Raw genomic sequence first — 17,957 nt, forward strand, 5'->3', positions numbered from 1 at the left:
GGGGACACGGAGCTGGGACAAGGGGCACAAAGCTGCCCAGCCTTCCAGAGGGAGAGATCTCCGTTCAGCCCGACCCCGGGAAAGCTGCACACCCCTCCATCCGCACGCAGCCAGCAGGGCGGTACCTGCGGGCAGCCCCCGAGGCCACGTTGCTGCTGACGAGCGAGGTGGTTTTGCGGAGGCTCTTGCTGAGCTCCTCGTGGCTGCGGGGCACGGAGCTGGCGCGGGTGGACACGAGCAGCCGCTCCTGCTGGTCCTCGCTGCGGCTGCGGCGCAGGCGGTTGCCGTGCTCGCTCCGGGAGCGGCACAGCTTGCTGATGAGGCTCTGCGACACCACCTCGTCAAAGCGCTGCCGGTGCTTCTTGGGGATGAAAATCCTGGGAGATGAGGCAAGGGAGGGGAGTGAGGAGCGGGGCCCGGGCAGGTGAGGCACAGAGCTGCGGGTCCGGGCGTCCCTGGAAGGGAAAGAGCTGAACTCCCCGTGTGAGCCTGGCCTCAGTCCTCACAGAGCTGGGAATGATGGGGCTGGGGGCACCGAGGGGGATGGAGACACCGAGGGGGATGGGGACACCGAGGGGGCTGGGGACACCGAGGGGGATGGGGACACCGAGGGTGCCGGGGACACCGAGGATGCCGGGGACACCGAGGATGCCGGGGACACCACCTTCATGTCTTCCCCCATCCCCTGCAGAGCTCAGCTGGAGCAATGGTGATGTTGGAACCTTCCTCCAGCCCTGCTTCTTCTGGGACCCCAAAACGCCGCCCCCATCTCCTGCCCCAGACTCTGCTCTCCTGGGCTCCAGCCGTGAATGTTCCCACATCCCAGCTCCCTGCACGGCCAGGCAGGAGCCTGGTGGCCCTTGGGAGGTGACGCTGCTGCAGGGACAGGCACGGTGATGCTGCAGGCAAGGGGACAGCCCTGGAGCTCGCTCTGTTTCGGGTCACCTCCCCTCTGCCTGCTGGGAGCAGCCAAGCGGCCTTTGTGGCCCTGCAGGGACCTCCGGGACACTCAGAGGATGCACAGGGAGTGCGCAGCAGGATCCCAGCAGGGAGGAGGAGGCACCACTCCCACCTGGGCCGGGGGCACCTCCGTAACCCCGGCAGACGCTGCATCTCCTCCTTGTGCCTCACGGCAGGCAGAGCCCGGCACCTGCTCACCTTCCCCTGCCCTCCGCCCGCACCTTTCGGGGCTTCTGGAGGAGCTGGCACCCCCGAGTGTTTCTATAGCAACTCCTGCAGCTGCAGCCCGTGCACACAAAACCATCCCGGCAGGTTCGGCGGCGCCGCCTCGTTAGCGCCGGTACCGCGGGTGTGAGAGGGAGCGGGGCCGGTGCGAGCAGCGCAGCCCCGGGGGTGTGAGCACAGCCCCCAGGTGCCAGCGCACCTCACCTCGGCTGCCTGGGCAGCAGCTGCGCCAAAGTGGTGCCAGGGGAGCCAGAGAAGCTGCTCCGAGGGGCGGCACCCGGCACGCAGCCGGGGCTGGCAAGGGGATCCCACAGGGCTCCCTCGGGCAGCTGCACCCAGGGAACACAAAATCCTGGCTGGAGACAGAGGAGAAGAGGCTCCAAACCCCAAATCTACCGCGACCAGGACGTCTCTGTTTCCCCCAGCCAAAGGCAGAACTCAAAACAAGAGCTGGTGCAGGAGACAGACCACAAGGCACCCGAAGCTGGCAGATGCTCACGCAGAGCATCTGGTGACAATTTAAAACAAGTAACACGTTGGTGCAATTCACAGCTGATCTGTGATCAAGCAGCAGCTAGAAAAGAGTGACATTTTGCTAATAAATAGTTCACCCTCTGGGACAGGGGAGGATGTGGGTCCCTCAAGCCTCTGCCCTGGGCTGGGCACCCACCAGGGAGAAGTCCGGGTTCCCCACAGGCAAAATGAGCACAATCTCATTTAATTGGCCAAATTACATCTGCTCATTCCAGCAGAGCTGTCCCAGTTTGCACGAGCCTCTGCTTCAGCACCGGGCAGAGGAGCTCAGCCCCAGCCCCAGCCCAGGACCTGGCACTGGCACTGCTCCAGGGCTGGCTCAGAGCTGGGGCACAGCAGGGCCCAGACAGGAGAGACCCAACTCACTGCTACCAACAACCCCACCAGAGCAGGCAAAACCATTTCCGTGGCTGCTCCTGCAGTGTCCTGCCATCCCACAGGACAGAGCTGCCTCTGTGCACTGCCATGGCACCAAGGAGCAGTGCCCAGCTGCGGTTTCCCTCTCCCAGCAAATCCCACTGGGATTCACGGGGCAGGCATGTGCCCACCCTGTCTGTGGAGGTCAGGCAGGGCCAGGGTGCTGTAGTGCTGGCCTCGTGCCTTCTGCTTCCTCCTCCTCCTCCTCCTCCTCCTCGGGTGAGGCTCCAGGTCAGCCCTCGCTCTGTTTCCTGTTGGACAGGGGATGGGAAAGGCGCCCCCATCCCTGAGCCCTGTGCCCGCTCCCATGCCCGGTGCCACTGAGGGCACCAGCCCCCCTCTGCAGCAGCTTCTGCACTCCCTTGGGAGAGCTCAGCCTGCTCAAAGACATGGATGTGAATTCAGGGCGTTTTCCAGGCCAGGAAAAGCCCCAGATGCTCCAGGCTGCTTCACCTCCACCCCACCCCCAGAGCAGCCCGGCCAGGCTGGTGGCAGATGCCACTGTGCCCATCCCCTGCCCTCAGCTCCTGCTCAGGGCTCCCTTTGGCACCTCTCAACCTGTGCCACACTCCCGTCCCGCAGCTGCCAGCTGGGTCACTGATCACCCAGCACTGCACACACTGTCCTGTTCCTGCAGCCCACCCTGGGGAGCAGCCTGAGCCTGCCCCATTCCTGCCAGCCCCTGTGCCACCCACACCCACACATCCTGCCAGCCCCTGTGCCAGCCACACCTGTCCTGCCAGCCCCTGTGCCCCACACACACCCACACACCCACACACATCCTGCCAGCCCCTGTGCCACACACACACACACACACACCTGTCCTGCCAGCCCCTGTGCCCCACACACACCCACACACCCACACACATCCTGCCAGCCCCTGTGCCACACACACACGTCCTGCAGGGCACACCGAGCTGTCCCGGCCAGTCCCACCCCGGATGGCGGTGCTGGGGCCCAGCGGGACGGGACGTGGCCCCGGGAGGGCAGCAGGGACGGCTCCAGCCTGGACGGGGCCGGTGGAGCTGCCACAAGTTTGCTCAGCCAGGGGAGCGAGGGGACACCGAGCCTCGCTCCATCACACGCCCAGCCCCTCATCCTCATCCTCATCCTCATCCTCATCCTCATCCTCATCCTCATCCTCATCCTCACCGCGGGCTGGCCTGGAGCCAGAGCGGCCCCATCCGGGCTCTGCCCAGCGCTCCCACCCCAGCTGCCCATGCCGGTGCCGCGGGGCTCTGCGGTGGCAGGGCTGTCCCGGGGACACAGCGGGGTCCCACCGGCCCCAGAGGCAGCCGAGCCATCCAGGGATGCCCGTGGGGGCTCTGCCAGCCGAGCGGGGACACGTACCGAAAATGCCGCGAGAAACTCCGGTCCTTTCCCATTTGTCGGGGTGCGGCGGGAACAAAAGGGAGACGCTTCAGATCCTCATGCAGCTGAGCCTCGGGCTCGGCTCACGCCCACGGTGCCACCGGTGCCAGCCCCGCGTGTGGCACCCCCGCCGTGCCCGGGGAGCGCGGCCAGACGGGCCCGAGCTCCGGCACCGGCACCGGGCACCGGCCCCTCCGGCGCGCTGCCAGCCCCCGCTGCGGCTCCAGCATCGGCCGAGAGCCCCGCTGGCCTCTGCCGGGCTCCTGCCCCCGCCGCCCAGCTCAGCCCTGCCTTCCCTCCCTCCTTCCCTCTCCCCGAAAACTGCAGCGCTGTGGTTTCCAGCCGGAACGAGCTCGTCGCTCCTCAGAAAGGAGGGCACGGCTCGGCGCCCAACTCCGGGGGGATGCCTCCCTGGTGCTAATTAGTTGACTTCGCAAGTGCTTGTGTTTAAATTACGTGCTGCGGGAAGGGGTGAGAAACCTTAAAGGCAAACGGCGCCAGGGGTGCGGGGTTTGGGTGGGGAGGTGGAGCTGCCAGGCTGGAGCAGGAGCAGGAGCAGGAGCAGAGTCATGGGCCCAAACCCTCGCACGGAGCATCCTCTACCCCCAGGGTAACGCAGCAGTGCCTCTCAGTAGGAATAAAAGAGAAAACCCTCCTTTAATTTGAATAACGCACATCACTGGTGTTTGATGAAGGGGATGTGAGGCTTCCCAGAGCTGCCAACATCACACACAATCCCCTGGTAGCAGCAAAGGAAGGAGAAATGAAAAATGTACAGTTTGGCCCCAAAACAACCAGCAAAGACCTGACCTTGAGTTTGTCAGTTGTGCAGAAAAACACGTCCCAGAGTGGATTAAAACACTGAGCTACACTTGGATTATGTCTGAACTGTGCTGTGGAAACCACTACCAGAAAAACCCTGCTGGTCCAGCCAAGTGCTAAAATCCAGGAGAGAAAACTCTTGCAGGCTTTATCCCCAGAACAGGAATTCTGCTTCTGAACCCCGAATTCCCAGACCTCATCTCCCCGTGTGTGCGGGACAGGGGCACAGCCCGGGGGATGAGGAGCCTCCAGACCCTCGTGCAGGAGCAGAACTCGCTGCAGCTCAGAGCTGTGACTCCATTCCCGTTCTCCCGTGCTGGGAGGCTCCACAACCCCTCACGGGCTGCAGGTGCTCTGCAGATGGGGCCATTGCCCCCAGTGACCAGGGACGGAGGTGCTTTTCCTGCCTTTTCCTGGGAGGCAGGGGCTGAGCACGGGGCCGGGAGCCCCTCACAGCCCTTCCCTGCCCACCGCGCTGTCCCTGGGGACAGCCCAGAGCGCCCCTGGCAGCTCCTGGAGAGCTCAAAACACCGAACAGCCTCTGCCGACCCATCCCTGCCCCAGCTCCAGCGATGATCCATCAGAGTGCCCCGGGGCAGACCCACACCCCGGGCCTGGCCTGTCCCCTTCCCCATCAGCACCAGGGCGCCCTCAGCTGTCCCAAACCCGCTGTCCCTGTGCCCACACCACGCCGTGCACCGCGATCTGCTGGCTCTGTCCTTGCTCTGTCCTTGCCCACAGCTCCGGGGACACGGAGACCTTCAAAGAGACCTCCAGAAAGGCTTTTCCTGCAGCTCCAGGCTGCTTTCCCTGCTTTCCTTAAGGCACTGGAAAACTCATCCTAAGTAACCACTTCCCAAAATAAAAGTTGTGGCTCCAGCAGGGTGCAGGGGGGCCAGGCTGATCCCATCTGCATCCCAGCCGGAGTTTGATTCGCCAGAGGAATTTAATCTCCTATCAGGAGATTTCCCACCGAGGCATTTTGGTCATGACCTATTTGAACTCCGCCAATAAAAAAGGAACTCGCTCCCAATTGTCTCACTGCTGGCACGTTTTGTTCCCTGCCGCCCTAATTCCCCTTTTTTTTTGGGCAGTTGAGCATATGCTGGGCCATCAGATTAGGGATTTCTTTTTTAATGGAAGCGAAGAAGAGCTGCTTTTCCTCCATTACCATCCTGCGACCCAGGTGGATTTCCAGTGGGAATGAAGGGGCCGTGGACGGGAGGACAGCGTCCACATCAGCACCAGGGACTTGGGGAGCCTCTCGTGCTCCATCCACACCCACAAGAGCTGGGAAGCTCCCCCAGCCCTGGAGGGTGGGCACGTGGAGGGGGTTGAGAAGCAGGGAAGCAGCACAATCCATAATATTTAAATCCTAATGGCTGAAATGAAATTTCTGATGCAGGGCCGGTCACAGATGGCTGGAGCAGTTTAATACAGGAACACGCCAGGCAGTTTTATTGCCGTGAAAAACAAGCTGAGACAAATAGATTGTGTTGGGAGCGTTATTAACACGGCCTCGGTGGGATTTCCCCCGCGCTAAGGGAGCCCCCGAGGGCAGCGATTTCAGCCGTGCCGGCGATCGGGGCTGGGAGCGGGCTCAGCCCAGCCCGGCACGGCCCCCTCGGCTTTATCCGGGAGCAAACGGAGCGAAACCAAAGCAGGGAGGAACGAACCGCTCCAAACTGTCCTGCCCGCAGCCCTGAAGCACAACACGACTTACAGAGAGCCAAGACAGCATCTCACAGCCCAAACGGAGCCAGAGCTTTCCCCTAAGGATGCAGCGGGGGCGCGGGGCTGGAGCACACACATCCCCATCCCAGCCCGGGTATCAGGACAGTGCCAGTGCCACTGTGCCACCGGCTGGGACTGCTGCTGGCCCCAGCACTGCGGTCGGGGGGAGGACGGGGTCCGGATTCCCCCCAGTTCCACCGCAAACCGATGTTTTCAACCAAAACGGTGCTGCCAGGGGCCGGCGCATCCCCGGCACGGCACCGCCGGCAAAACCCGCGCTGCAAAGGGACACGGTGCCCGGGACGTGGCGGTGACACCGAGGGCATCCCCCGCGTCCCGCTCGGCCCCGAGGGCGGCTCCTGCCCCCAGAGCCCAGGGATGGAGCTGGCAGAGCTCAGCGGAGCAGCGGGAGCGGGGCTCTGCCCTGCCGTGAAACCAGCTCAGGAATCGGAGCAGCCCCGAGGGACGCGAGCCCCGAGACCGGCCCAGAACAAGCCAGAATAACCCAACCGGCCCAGAACAACCCAGCCGGGGCCAGCCCGAGCGGGGACAAACCTCGCGCCCTGCCCTGATGGAATAACCCAAATTAGAGCCTCCCCTCCTGGCGGATCCTCGAGCGGAGCAGCTCCTGGGATGCTGAGAGTTAATTAACTCCCAGCGCACCTTGTTTTCGCGGTGCCAGGGGCTGCCACACGCCGGGATGAACCTGATTGAAACCCATTTCCCTCCCTCGCAGCGTTCGTTACTCACCCGAGACAGCTCATCTTGCCCCTGGCAGCCGGGTTTCAGCATCCTCGGCCCGAGCACAGCTGTGCCCTTTGCCTGCACGCATCAGCCATACGGGCAGGGCCTGGGAGCGGGGAGGACCCGGCGCGGCACGTGCATCATCCCCGCTATCCACAGCCCGGCAGATGAAAAAAATGCCAGCAAATTAAAATCTGCGGGAGCTTAATTCCGGGCAAACGGGATAAAATCCATTTGAGATAAAAAGAAAGGGGAGGGGGGGGGAAATCCAGTAGTGGAAAAGGCCGGCTGGAGGGCGGAGGAGAGGTGGCTGCAGCCCCGGGAGGATCCGTGTGCCCGGCCGGGCTCTGGGGCTCCGCTGAGCAGCAGCGCTCGGCCGGGAGCTCGGTAAAGCCCGGGGGGAGCCCGGGGGGACAGCAGGGGAGGGGACAGCAGGGGACAGCCGGCAGCAGCGACAGCACAAAAAGAAATACAGCTGGTGCACAGGGAAGATCCAATCAGGCCAGCGCGACGGTCAGTGGGAGACGGGGACGCACCGGCGGCTGGCCCTGTGTGACAGGGGACACACGGACACACAGCCCTGCGTGACAGGGGACACACGGACACACAGCCTGCCAGTGACAGGGGACACACGGACACACAGCCCTGTGTGACAGGGGACACACGGACACACAGCCCTGCGTGACAGGGGACACACGGACACACAGCCCTGAGTGCCAGGGGACACACGGACACATAGCCCTGTGTGACAGGGGACACATGGACACACACAGCCCTGTGTGACAGGGGACACACGGACACACAGCCTGCCAGTGACAGGGGACACACGGACACACACAGTCTGACAGTGCCAGGGGACACACGGACACACAGCCTGCCAGTGCCAGGGGACACACGGACACACAGCCCTGAGTGACAGGGCACACATGGACACACACAGCCCTGTGTGACAGGGGACACACGGACACACAGCCCTGCGTGACAGGGGACACACGGACACACAGCCCTGCGTGACAGGGCACACATGGACACACACAGCCCTGTGTGACAGGGGACACACAGCCTGCCAGTGCCAGGGGACACACGGACACACAGCCCTGTGTGACAGGGGACACACGGACACACAGCCCTGTGTGACAGGGGACACACGGACACACAGCCTGCCAGTGCCAGGGGACACACGGACACACAGCCTGCCAGTGACAGGGGACACACGGACACACAGCCCTGTGTGACAGGGGACACACGGACACACACAGCCCTGTGTGACAGGGGACACACGGACACACAGCCTGCAAGTGCCAGGGGACACACGGACACACAGCCTGCCACCACCAGTGACAGGGGACACACGGACACACACAGCCCTGTGTGACAGGGGACACACGGACACACAGCCTGCCACCACCAGTGACAGGGGACACACAGCCTGCCAGTGCCAGTGCCAGGGGACACACGGACACACACAGCCCTGTGTGACAGGGGACACACGGACACACAGCCCTGTGTGACAGGGGACACACGGACACACTGCCTGCCAGTGCCAGGGGACACATGGCACACACTGCCTGCCACCACCGCCTGCCCGGGGCACAGAACAGAGCAGGGACCCGTCACCTGGCATCCATCCCCTCCCTGGCCGGTGGCACGGCCATCCCGGGGAATGGGGCTCATCCCACCCTCCAGGGGCTCCTCAGGGCGAGCACAGGGATGGGATCACCGGGGTGTGCAGGGCTGTCCCCATCTCAGGTGGAAAGGGCCCCTGCAGGACCGGGCCCAGCCTCACGGGGATGCACGGTGGGTACCCCCGAGTCCTCCCTGGGATGACCCCACAGGACAAGCCCCAGGACGCTCTCTGGGGCAGGTCTGATGGGCCCTTCTGCCCAGACTGCACCCACAGCAGTGCCCGGGGTGGCTGCCCCGTGCCCCAGGACAGCCACAGCAGCACCCCCACACTGCACCCACCCAGAGCCAGCACTGGAACCAGGACACCCCTGCATGAACCCCCATGGCCCTCCCAGCCCCCGGTGCTGCCTCAGGGCACAGACCCCAGACCCCTCCTCAGTCACAGACAGACTGAACGGGCTGGAATCTACCGAGGGACTCACAACGCCCTGAATCCAGAGCTGCTGGAGCTGCTCACAGCCTGCAGTGAGAGCAAAAGCAGGGACAGCCCTTGCTTGGCAGTGAAGCCATCAGAGAGACCCCGGGGTCAGCAGCTGGGATCAGGCACAGCAGCACAGCCTGGCACTGCCCCAGCACCCACAGCTGGGAAACCTGCTCGGCAAGGCACCTCTTTTATTTATTTTCTTGGCTTCATTTCATTAAGATTAGACGGTAAATCTTTTCCCTGAGCTAAATATTTCATTTCCATTAAAGCCAGATTAGCTGCCAGATCCACGGCGCCCCTTGCCCCAGCCCTGGCGTTAACCTTTCACACGGGCACGGGCAGTCAGGGGGTGCCACCCTGTCTGGGGGAGCCATAACGGGGTGCTGCCCTGGCATCCATCACCTGCTGGGCACGGGATGATGCCATGGGATGGTGATGCCCATCCAAGCTGGGGATGGCAGCACCGGCTCCAGCCGCGCTCTCCTCACTGGCACAGGGATTGCTGGGGCAGGGACGTGCTGGGGGGACCCTGCTGTGCCCCCCACAGAGGGGCTTGGGGCCGGAAGAAGATTTGGACACTTACTGAAATCCCCTCTGTGAGGGGAAGTAATCCTGTATAATTCCCCAGGGCTGATGGCAAAGGGGATATCCGAGGCATTTGAGGTATTTTCACGGATCTTGCTGGGGGAAAGAATTTTCCTGAATTGTGCGTGGTGGGGGCTCATTTTGTGATTCAGCTTAGGGTGATGGTTCAGGCCTGGCTCGGGGCCATCCATCCATCCCTCCCCCAGCCCCAGCTGCTGGCACTCAGCTCCCTCCAGAATGTGCTCAGTGGGGACAGGACAGGCTGGGCAGGGGCACCCGGACAAGGTGACTGCGGGCAGCTGGGTGTCCCCCCTGCACCCCGGCCCTGCAGGGCTCTGTGCCTGCTGTCCCCAGGGGTGCAGGGCTCTGGGGGACCCAGAGCAGTCCCAGCACGGCAGGGGGACCCTGCATGGCCAGGGCCCCCAGCCACAGCCACCCTGCCCGTGGTGGGTCACGGCAGAGACCCCGCACGGGGACGTTGTTATGGAAACTGTAATATCCTGCAATTGCTCTGATTAAAGCAGCAATTGGAAAGCTGGGCCTGGAGCGAGGCCAGATGGAGACCTGATTCCCTAATGGCCATGGTCTCAGCCTGGCTGTAATCCCACCACGTGTCCCTGGGCCAGCCCCAGCCCCAGCCCCAGCCTCGCTGCCAGAGCTGCTGCTGTGGCACAGGGCTCCAGAGGGGCTGGGGACCCTGAGCCCCCGCCGAGCACGGCCAGGGCACCCCAGGGTGAGCGACCATCCCCTGGCACCCCGGGCAGCCCATGGCCCCAGCAGAGACCCCCAGCCCCCTCTGCCGGAGCTGCTGGCCAAGCCCTCACCCTGCAGAACTCAGATTATTTCTGACCAGGCTTCTGGAGAATCTCCAGTGGCTCTGCAGCTCATCCCATCTCCCTTCCACATCACAGCCAAGATTGGGAGCCACATCCCCTGCTGCAGGTAGAGGCAGTGGGTGCGGGCTCCCCACACACCCTGGGCAGGAGGGCACAGGGCTGCTGGGCTGAGATGCCACCAAGCTTGGCTCAGTTGTCCCTTGGAAAGCTGGTTGGCATTTGCCCTGCAGAACCATCCCCACCCTTCCCTGCAGGATTCTCCAACCCCTTCCCTGCAGGATTCTCCAATCCCTTCCCTGCAGGATCATCCCAGTCACTTCCCTGCAGGACCATCCCAACCCTTCCCTGCAGGACCATCCCAATCCCTTCCCTGCAGGACCATCCCAATCCCTTCCCTGCAGGACCATCCCAACCCTTCCCCGCAGGACCATCCCAATCCCTTCCCTGCAGGACCGTCCCCTCCTTTCCCTGCAGGACCATCCCAATCCCTTCCCTGCAGGACCCTCCCCTCCCTTCCCGCAGGACCCTCCCCTCCCGCCCTGCCCAGCCCGGCTCCCCGGCAGGCACAGGGAGCCGTGGTTGGGTTCGGTGGCCCCAGGGCAGCGTGGAGGTGCCGCCGGTACCTGATGCTGTCGATGAGGGGCTGGTGGGACTCGTGGGCGAGCAGCAGGCCCAGGGCGTGGGCCAGGCGCTCCACCCTCCTCTCGGCCGCGTACCGCTTCAGCACCGCGAACAGCTTCTCCTTCAGCTCCGGCTGCTCCCCGAGGACGGCATCCACCTGCAGGCGGGACGGGGCGGCAGAGGGAAGGGACGCTGAGCAGGAGGGCGTGGGACCGTGGCAGGGGCGCTGCCACACGGCAAATGTGTCGCACTCCCTGCTCAGCCAAGGTGGAGGGCACCACACAGGGAGCAGAGGGACACGGCGGAGGTCAGCCCATCACACAGCTCTGCTCTGCTCCCACACACAGCTGGAATTGCTGGGCCAGACAGTCCACAAGAACAGGGGTGTGACCCCAAACCCCCAAACCCTGCTGGGTCACAGCTGGGATGGGATCAGGCTGGAGCCTGCCTGGCAGAGGATGCTGCATTGGGCTTTTAGAGCTATTTCAGCTTTGGGCCTCAGTTCCTGATCCCTCTGGGCAGCTCCATCCTGCCCTTAGCCCTGGGAAGCTGCTGGGAATGGGGAGACAGAACATGAAGGTGAGTGTCAGCCCTGACAGCTCCCAGCCATGGCCCATCCTCTCCAGCTGTGACAGGCAGAGTAATTAGCTAATTACCATCGAGCCAATTACCCCACATGGGACCCTCCTTATCCACCTCCTCCCGCGCTGGGGGGCTGCCCCCTGTCCCTGGGCAGTGGGAGCTGATTCCTCACCAGGCCCTCTCCCGTGGGATGCAGGAACTCCCAGTGACAGCCTCTCTGTACCTGTGCGTGTGGGATTTCCTGCAGGGTGGTGTTTTTGTGCAGGTTTGACTGCAGGCTTTGCCTGCAGGAAGGGGAGAGGAGCCCCTCACCCTTCCCTGGGCACTGAGGGGCGTGCAGGGCTCTGGGTGCACCCCTGTGGTGGCACTGCCAGGGAGACACAGGCATCACCTGCCAGGGGAAGGGGAAGAGCCATTTTTGCAGGTGTTGTCCCACTCGTCCCTCTCCAGGGAGGGTGACACTGGCACCAGGACCCTGGCAGAGCCCCCGGTGTTGCTGGCTCTGCACAGGCACTGCAGGGGCTCCCGGCAGCAGCAGCACTTCAAGGTTACCAAATCTGGGGCAGGCACAGCAGCAGTGCCCCCTGGGCTGGCTCCTCAGCACGGTCCCCAGGCCCAGCACAGGACTGACAGACCGTGGTGCTCCTGCTGGCACGGACCCCAGAGGGCTGTGTGAGATTCCTGCCTGGGCTGGGCTGGCATTGCAGAGCTCGGTGGGTGGGAATCACAGAATCACAAATGGTTTCAGCTGGAAGAGACCTCCCAGATCCCAGCTGTGCCTGATCCCCAATTTCTCACCCAGCCCAGAGCCCCGAGTGCCACATCCAGCCCCTCCTTGGACCCCTCTGGGGATGGGGCCTCCACCACCACGGGGGTGCTGCCAGCCCTCATGGGGTCCCCAGCGTGTCCCTGAGCACACAGGGGACAGGAGAGGGCACTGCCCTGGAACCGAGACCGTGAGCACCTCCCTGGTGATGCCCCCGGGATGTGGCACAGCCCCGTTCCAGTGCCACTGTCTGCCAGCCTGGGGCTCTACCAAAGAGGGAGGCTGGGAAAAGGTGACCCGTGGGCAGTGCAGGGTGAAACACAAACCAGCAGCACCCTCTGACCCTGCAGCCTGGGCAGCAGCACCGGGCAGCTCACAGCACCAGCAGCAGCAACCAGAGCTGGGGTCCCGGGAAAGGAGGGGGTAAAACACCCTGCTGGCTTTAGTGTTCGCTACATCACACAGAAACCGAGGCCACTTCCAACATCTGCGCTGTGAATTCCCTCTGGAGAGAATCTGCCAGCTGAGCCGTGCTCCAGCAGCTCTGCCTTCCTGCTCCTGCCCACGCTGCTGCTTGGGGCTGTCCTGGCTGCTTTTGGGGCTGGGGACGGAGGGGACAGAGGTGCTGACAGCACCACGGCAGAAATGTTCTCCTGTGATCATCCAGGATTCTTTTACTCGGCTGAATGCGCCCTCAGAGACGGAGGCAGCACGGAACAACCGCCCCTCCTCGTTAATCTCCTGTAATCAGCAGGTATCTGTTTCCTACGCCCATGAATCCAAACCTCAGTGGGTATTCGTGAATCTTTAATGGAGAAGTTGACTGAGGGGATTCGCCTGATACCCACAAATCTCTTTATGGATGTCTTGTTCCTTTATTAACTCGGGATCAAAAAAAAAGAAAGCCCTACCAGCCTGGTTATTTTCATGACAGCATTTTAAAAGGCTACTTTGAAATGGAAATTAGAAAGATTGAAAAAAACAACTGTGATCAAATTTATAATTAGCACAAGGCGAGGTGTTTGCTAAAATACCCACTAGGAAGCTTTCAGGAGCACAATGAAGATGTAATCACGCTGATGTTTTCCCTTTTGCAACAAAATAAGAACTAAAACGTCTGCGGGGTGACAGGCTCCGACTTTGAGGGGACATCCAGGGACCACCAGAGCAGGATCTGCCCTGTGGGTCTCTCCATGCTCCTGCAGAGCAAGGGAACAAGAGCTTGGGGTCATCCCCAGGGACTCTCCAAGCCCTTTGCAGCACCCGCCTGTTCTCCCAGGTAATTTCCAGACCCTTCTCTTGGGGTGCTCGTGCCCCAAATCTGTGCCCCAGCCCTGTGACCAAGCCGGGAGCATTCCCCATCCACATGCCGAGGCTGGAGGTGTCAAATCTCCAATCCTGCTCGGCCCAGGGGGTGCCCAGCGCCCCGACCCCCTACCCCACAGCCCGGCCTCACCTTCCTGCTGAACTCCTGCGCCTTCTGCCGCCTGTCCCGGTGCGCGGGGCCGGCGCTGGGCCCGGGGTCCCGGGCCGTGTCCCTGGCAGTGTCCCCTGCGATAATCCCGGCCGCGTGCCCGGCGCTGTCCCCAGCGGTGTCCCCAGCGCTGTCCCCGGCGGTGCCCCCGGCGCTGTCCCCAGCTCTGTCCCCGGCGCTGTCCCCGGCGCTGTCCCCGGCGCTGTCCCCGGCGCTGTCCCCACGCCGCGGCCGCAGCAGCGCCAGCCGCAGGGGCCGCCCGCGGCACGACCCCAGGAGCGCGGCCGCCGCCTCGGGCACGGCCACCGGGGTCCCGTCCACCTCCAGCACGTAATCGCCGGGCTCCAGCCCGCAGGCCGCGGCGGGGGACGCGGGGCTCACGCTGGCCACCCTCGGGGGGCTCTCGCTGGCCAGTTCGAAGCCGAAGCAGCCGCCGGGGCCCGGGGCGATGCTGGCTCGCTGCAGCCGGGACACCACGCCGATGCTGGGGGGGACGCTGCCGCAGCGCCGGGCCAGCCCCTGCAGCGCCTCTCGGCCCAGCGAGGACACGGGCTGCCCCTCCAGCTCCAGCACTTCGTCCCCCGGGCGCAGCCCCGCCAGCGCCGCGCTGCTGCCCTCCTGCACCCACAGGATGTAGCACGGCCCCGAGCCGCTTATCCCGAACCCGAAGGACTCGGGCCAGCCCTGGTTGGTTGCCGGCATGGCTGCGACTGGAAAAGAAGGAGGGAAAGAGGAAAAGAAAGGAGTTGTGGTGGCTTTCCCATCCTCAGGGGTCGTTCCTGTAGATGCCGTGTGGAGCCCATCGGGTGCGGGGTTACAGCGTGTGCTGTGTCCCCCTCGCTGTGGGAAGAAATGCCCCAAGATCCTGTATTCCCTCTAGATTTCCTTAAAATAACAGCTTTTACTCTATCTGGCTGCTGGTGGGGCCATTGAGGAGGCCACGTTGGCTGGGAAGGTCGGGGCTACACGTGGCACTCGGATGTGACCTGGCACAGCCCTGGTGTCACCTGGGGCACCCACCTACCCCCTTCCCCAGGAGCCTCATTTAGGCATCTTCTTGTATTTATTTGTCTATCAAAATGATTAGTTCATTTCTCTGACATGTTCCATTAATGAATAGATGATCCAAGGACTTAAACCAGCTTGATTTTAACCAGCCCTCCTCGACACTCAGTATTTTAGCTGCTTGCAACTAGAAAACTACTGTAAATCAGAATTTTCCAGACCCTCTCATCTCTCCCAGGATCATTTCTCTGTGCCCTCTCGGTCCGTGTGTGAGCTGTCCTGACAGCAGCATCCCCAAACGGCAGGATGATGGTTTTCAGCAGGACTTGTTTGTGGCTCACGTGAAGGGTTTGGACTGGCTCCACGGATGCCCGAGGAGAATGGGGCACAGCAGCCCGGAACATCTGCAGGAGCTGCCTTTGCCCAAGGAGAGCCCGTGCAGCTGATGGGCACAGTGCACTCAGATGCCCTTTCCAAGCTGTGCTGCCCGGATGACGCTGCCATGGTCCCTTCCAGCCCTCCCTTTCCGTGGCTCTGTGATGTGGGAGTGCCCGCACTGCCCGCGACACTCACTAGGGTAATTCACACGGGGTTTTCCTCGGCACTTCATCTCAGCTGTCTGTGAAGATGCATTTTACCCCCGTGTTTATCCCATCTGCGTCACTGAACACACATTAAGCACTTACAAAAATGAAACTCGGACAATTTTACCTGGGCCAATCATCCTACAGAGACCATGAGGCTCAGAGGGGAAGAGCTGAGGGTGAAGCTCGGGGCAAGCCTGGCAGCAGCGGGATGAAACCCATCTGTGCCCAAACCCCATCCCCAGGGCTGCTGAGCGCGAGTTCTGACAGCTCCAGCAGGAGCCCAGTAAGCACCGGGCCGGTGCCAGCGCTGCTTCTGCGGGCTGTGCTGCAGGAACAGATCGGTGTGAGCTGCACCCTGCACTCGCCGCCCCGGGCTCCAGCACTTACAGAAGTCCGCGGCCATCCTGGGGCTCTCAGCGGCGGCGGCTCTGTCCCACCGAGGGCTCGCAGCTCTCCTGACTCTCCATCACCCCTGGGAGCGCTTCCCGTGTACCCGCAGCGCTCCTGGGAGCATCGTCCCGGCTGCCCCGTCCTCGCTGAGCCCCCGGCGCTGGGGCCGCTCCGGTGCTGCCGTGACACCGGGACAGAGCGGGCAGGGGGTGGCCGCCCCTTCCCGGCCTCCTCACGGCAGCCCTGCGCCCTTCCAGCCGCTCCAGCCCAGCGCCACACACGCACTGAGCTCTTTCTGGCCTTTTCCTTTCCTAATTAACTTTATTTCCATCGCACAGAGGAGCGCGGGCAGACTAATTGCCGTGCTCGTCCTGGCTGAGCCTGGCGCTGACCTGAGCCTGCAGATCTGAGGGGAATTAGGAGCTGGAAGGAGGGAAAACAGATTAGTGCCCGTGAAGGAGGGAAATCCTTCACCCACAGGGCAAATGCGAGGAGACAGCGCCGTGCGGAGCAGGGGGACAGCGCCGGGGGCACCTGGGCCAGCCGGGCCCTCGGCACAGGTGGGTGAGACACCGAGGTTTGGGGACCACGCGTGGTTTGCTGCAGCGATTTGGGGGTCGAGGGCTTTGGGGCTCGCCAGGAGAGCTGTCCCCAGCCAGGCTGCTCCGTGTGTGGGGTCCTGGCAGGGGGAGCAGCCGGGTCCTGTTCGGCCACAGAGCCCCCCACGCTGGCACCCACTGTCCCTTAAGCTGCTATTTCTGATTTTCTCCCCGGCTTCCTCGGCACTGAGGGCTCCCAGGGCTTAGCACGCTAAGAGGTTTTAGGGAATTACACGTCCTGCTGCGGCACCGGCGGGAGGGGCGTCTGCGTCTCTCCATGGAGCACGCCGCGATCAGCCTCCCTCGGCTCCGGCACCGGCCCTGCTGCCCGCAGTGATGGATGGGCTGGGAAAACCTCCCTGGCACAGCTGGCACAGCTGGCACAGCTGGCACTGGGCTGGGCACCGAGAGAGCTGCGGGCTCTGCCTCCTGCTCGGGACCGCTGTGGTCATGTCACTGCTTCAGGGGATTGAAACCCCCTTCTTCCTGCTCCTCCTGTCCTCTGCAGCTCCTTTCTGGCAGGTTCTCCTGCACAAATCTCCTTCTGAGCAGCAGTCCTGGGCCTTTGGGGCATCTGTCCTCCCGTGCTGGCACTGACACACACAGCTCCTACAAGCTCAGGCATCTCTGTTACTATTCCCTGCCCAGTCAAAACTGCAATTAAATCCCTTTTTTTGTCATTGTTCGGCCAGTGAGGTAATTGCTTCTTTTCCCTCCATTTTTAACTGACTTGAGCACTTTAAATACTGACAGCGAATTTTAATCCTTGAAAGCGCTGAGTTCTGGGATCCCAAGTGAATGGATGTGGCTTCCATTAAGACCTTCTGCCAGACTCTGACCAGATGAGACTTTCTAAGTGATTTTCACAGTGCTTGGACTGAATGAGCTTCATCCCTCTGAGTCTCAGCCCCTGTCCAGCTGTTTGCTGGCTGGCTGTCCTTGAGCACAGCCTGTCAGGGCACCGAGGGTGGGCCAGCTCCCCTGCCAGTCCCAATGTGGTTGCCCTCCCTGCAGCTCCTGGCCTGGCTGTGGCACACACAGACCCTGCCTGTCCCCCACAGATAAACCCCCTCGTGCCCACCCCAGCCCCTTCTGTGCCACCAGGCTTGCCAGGTGACATCCAGTGACCCAAGCCAAGCTGTTTCTGTACCTGCAGAAATTCTGCTGGCTCTATAGGACGGGGGAAATGGCTTTTCCCCTCCATCCTCCATCAGGACCCAAGAGCCTTGAGCTGCACTCCAATTCAGCTGTGCCCTGGGAATATTTTGGCTGCATTTCTCCCTCTCGTGTCCTGTTTGGTGCACTGGGCTTACCAAGGGAAAAAAAGAGACTCTTCCTGAAACTCAAGCTCCTCTCCTGCCTCCCACCAAGACGATTCACCTGCTCTTTGGCCGAAGCCCCTGGAGCATCCCTGGAAGGCTTACCTGTGCTGTCCGAGCTGCAGGTAGCGGCACAGCGGGACCCGGAGCTGGGAAAACCATCCCAGCAGTTCGGGAGCCTGGGGACCGGCGGCCGCCCCCGGACGGGTTTCTCTGGCAAGTTCCAGGCAGGCCCCGTAACCCAATCGGCCCCGGCGGTTTCAGTTGTCACACAAC

At 62.7% G+C, this 17,957-nt stretch overlaps 1 protein-coding gene across 1 annotated transcript in view; it reads right to left on the reverse strand.

Annotated features, from left to right (window-relative positions):
- Positions 1 to 3,620, reverse strand: part of GRID2IP (Grid2 interacting protein) — a 29,187-nt gene extending 25,567 nt beyond the window's left edge. The window contains exons 1-2 of the mRNA XM_054516531.1: positions 3,487 to 3,620; positions 126 to 377 (exon numbers count right to left, since the gene is read on the reverse strand). Coding sequence (XP_054372506.1) covers positions 126 to 377; positions 3,487 to 3,521 — 287 coding nt within the window. The 5' untranslated portion in view covers positions 3,522 to 3,620. The remainder of the gene's footprint in view (positions 1 to 125; positions 378 to 3,486) is intronic.
- Positions 3,621 to 17,957: the final 14,337 nt, after the last annotated feature.

The sequence above is a fragment of the Molothrus ater genome, chromosome 16 (assembly GCF_012460135.2).
Source record: "Molothrus ater isolate BHLD 08-10-18 breed brown headed cowbird chromosome 16, BPBGC_Mater_1.1, whole genome shotgun sequence".
Taxonomy (NCBI): domain Eukaryota; kingdom Metazoa; phylum Chordata; class Aves; order Passeriformes; family Icteridae; genus Molothrus; species Molothrus ater.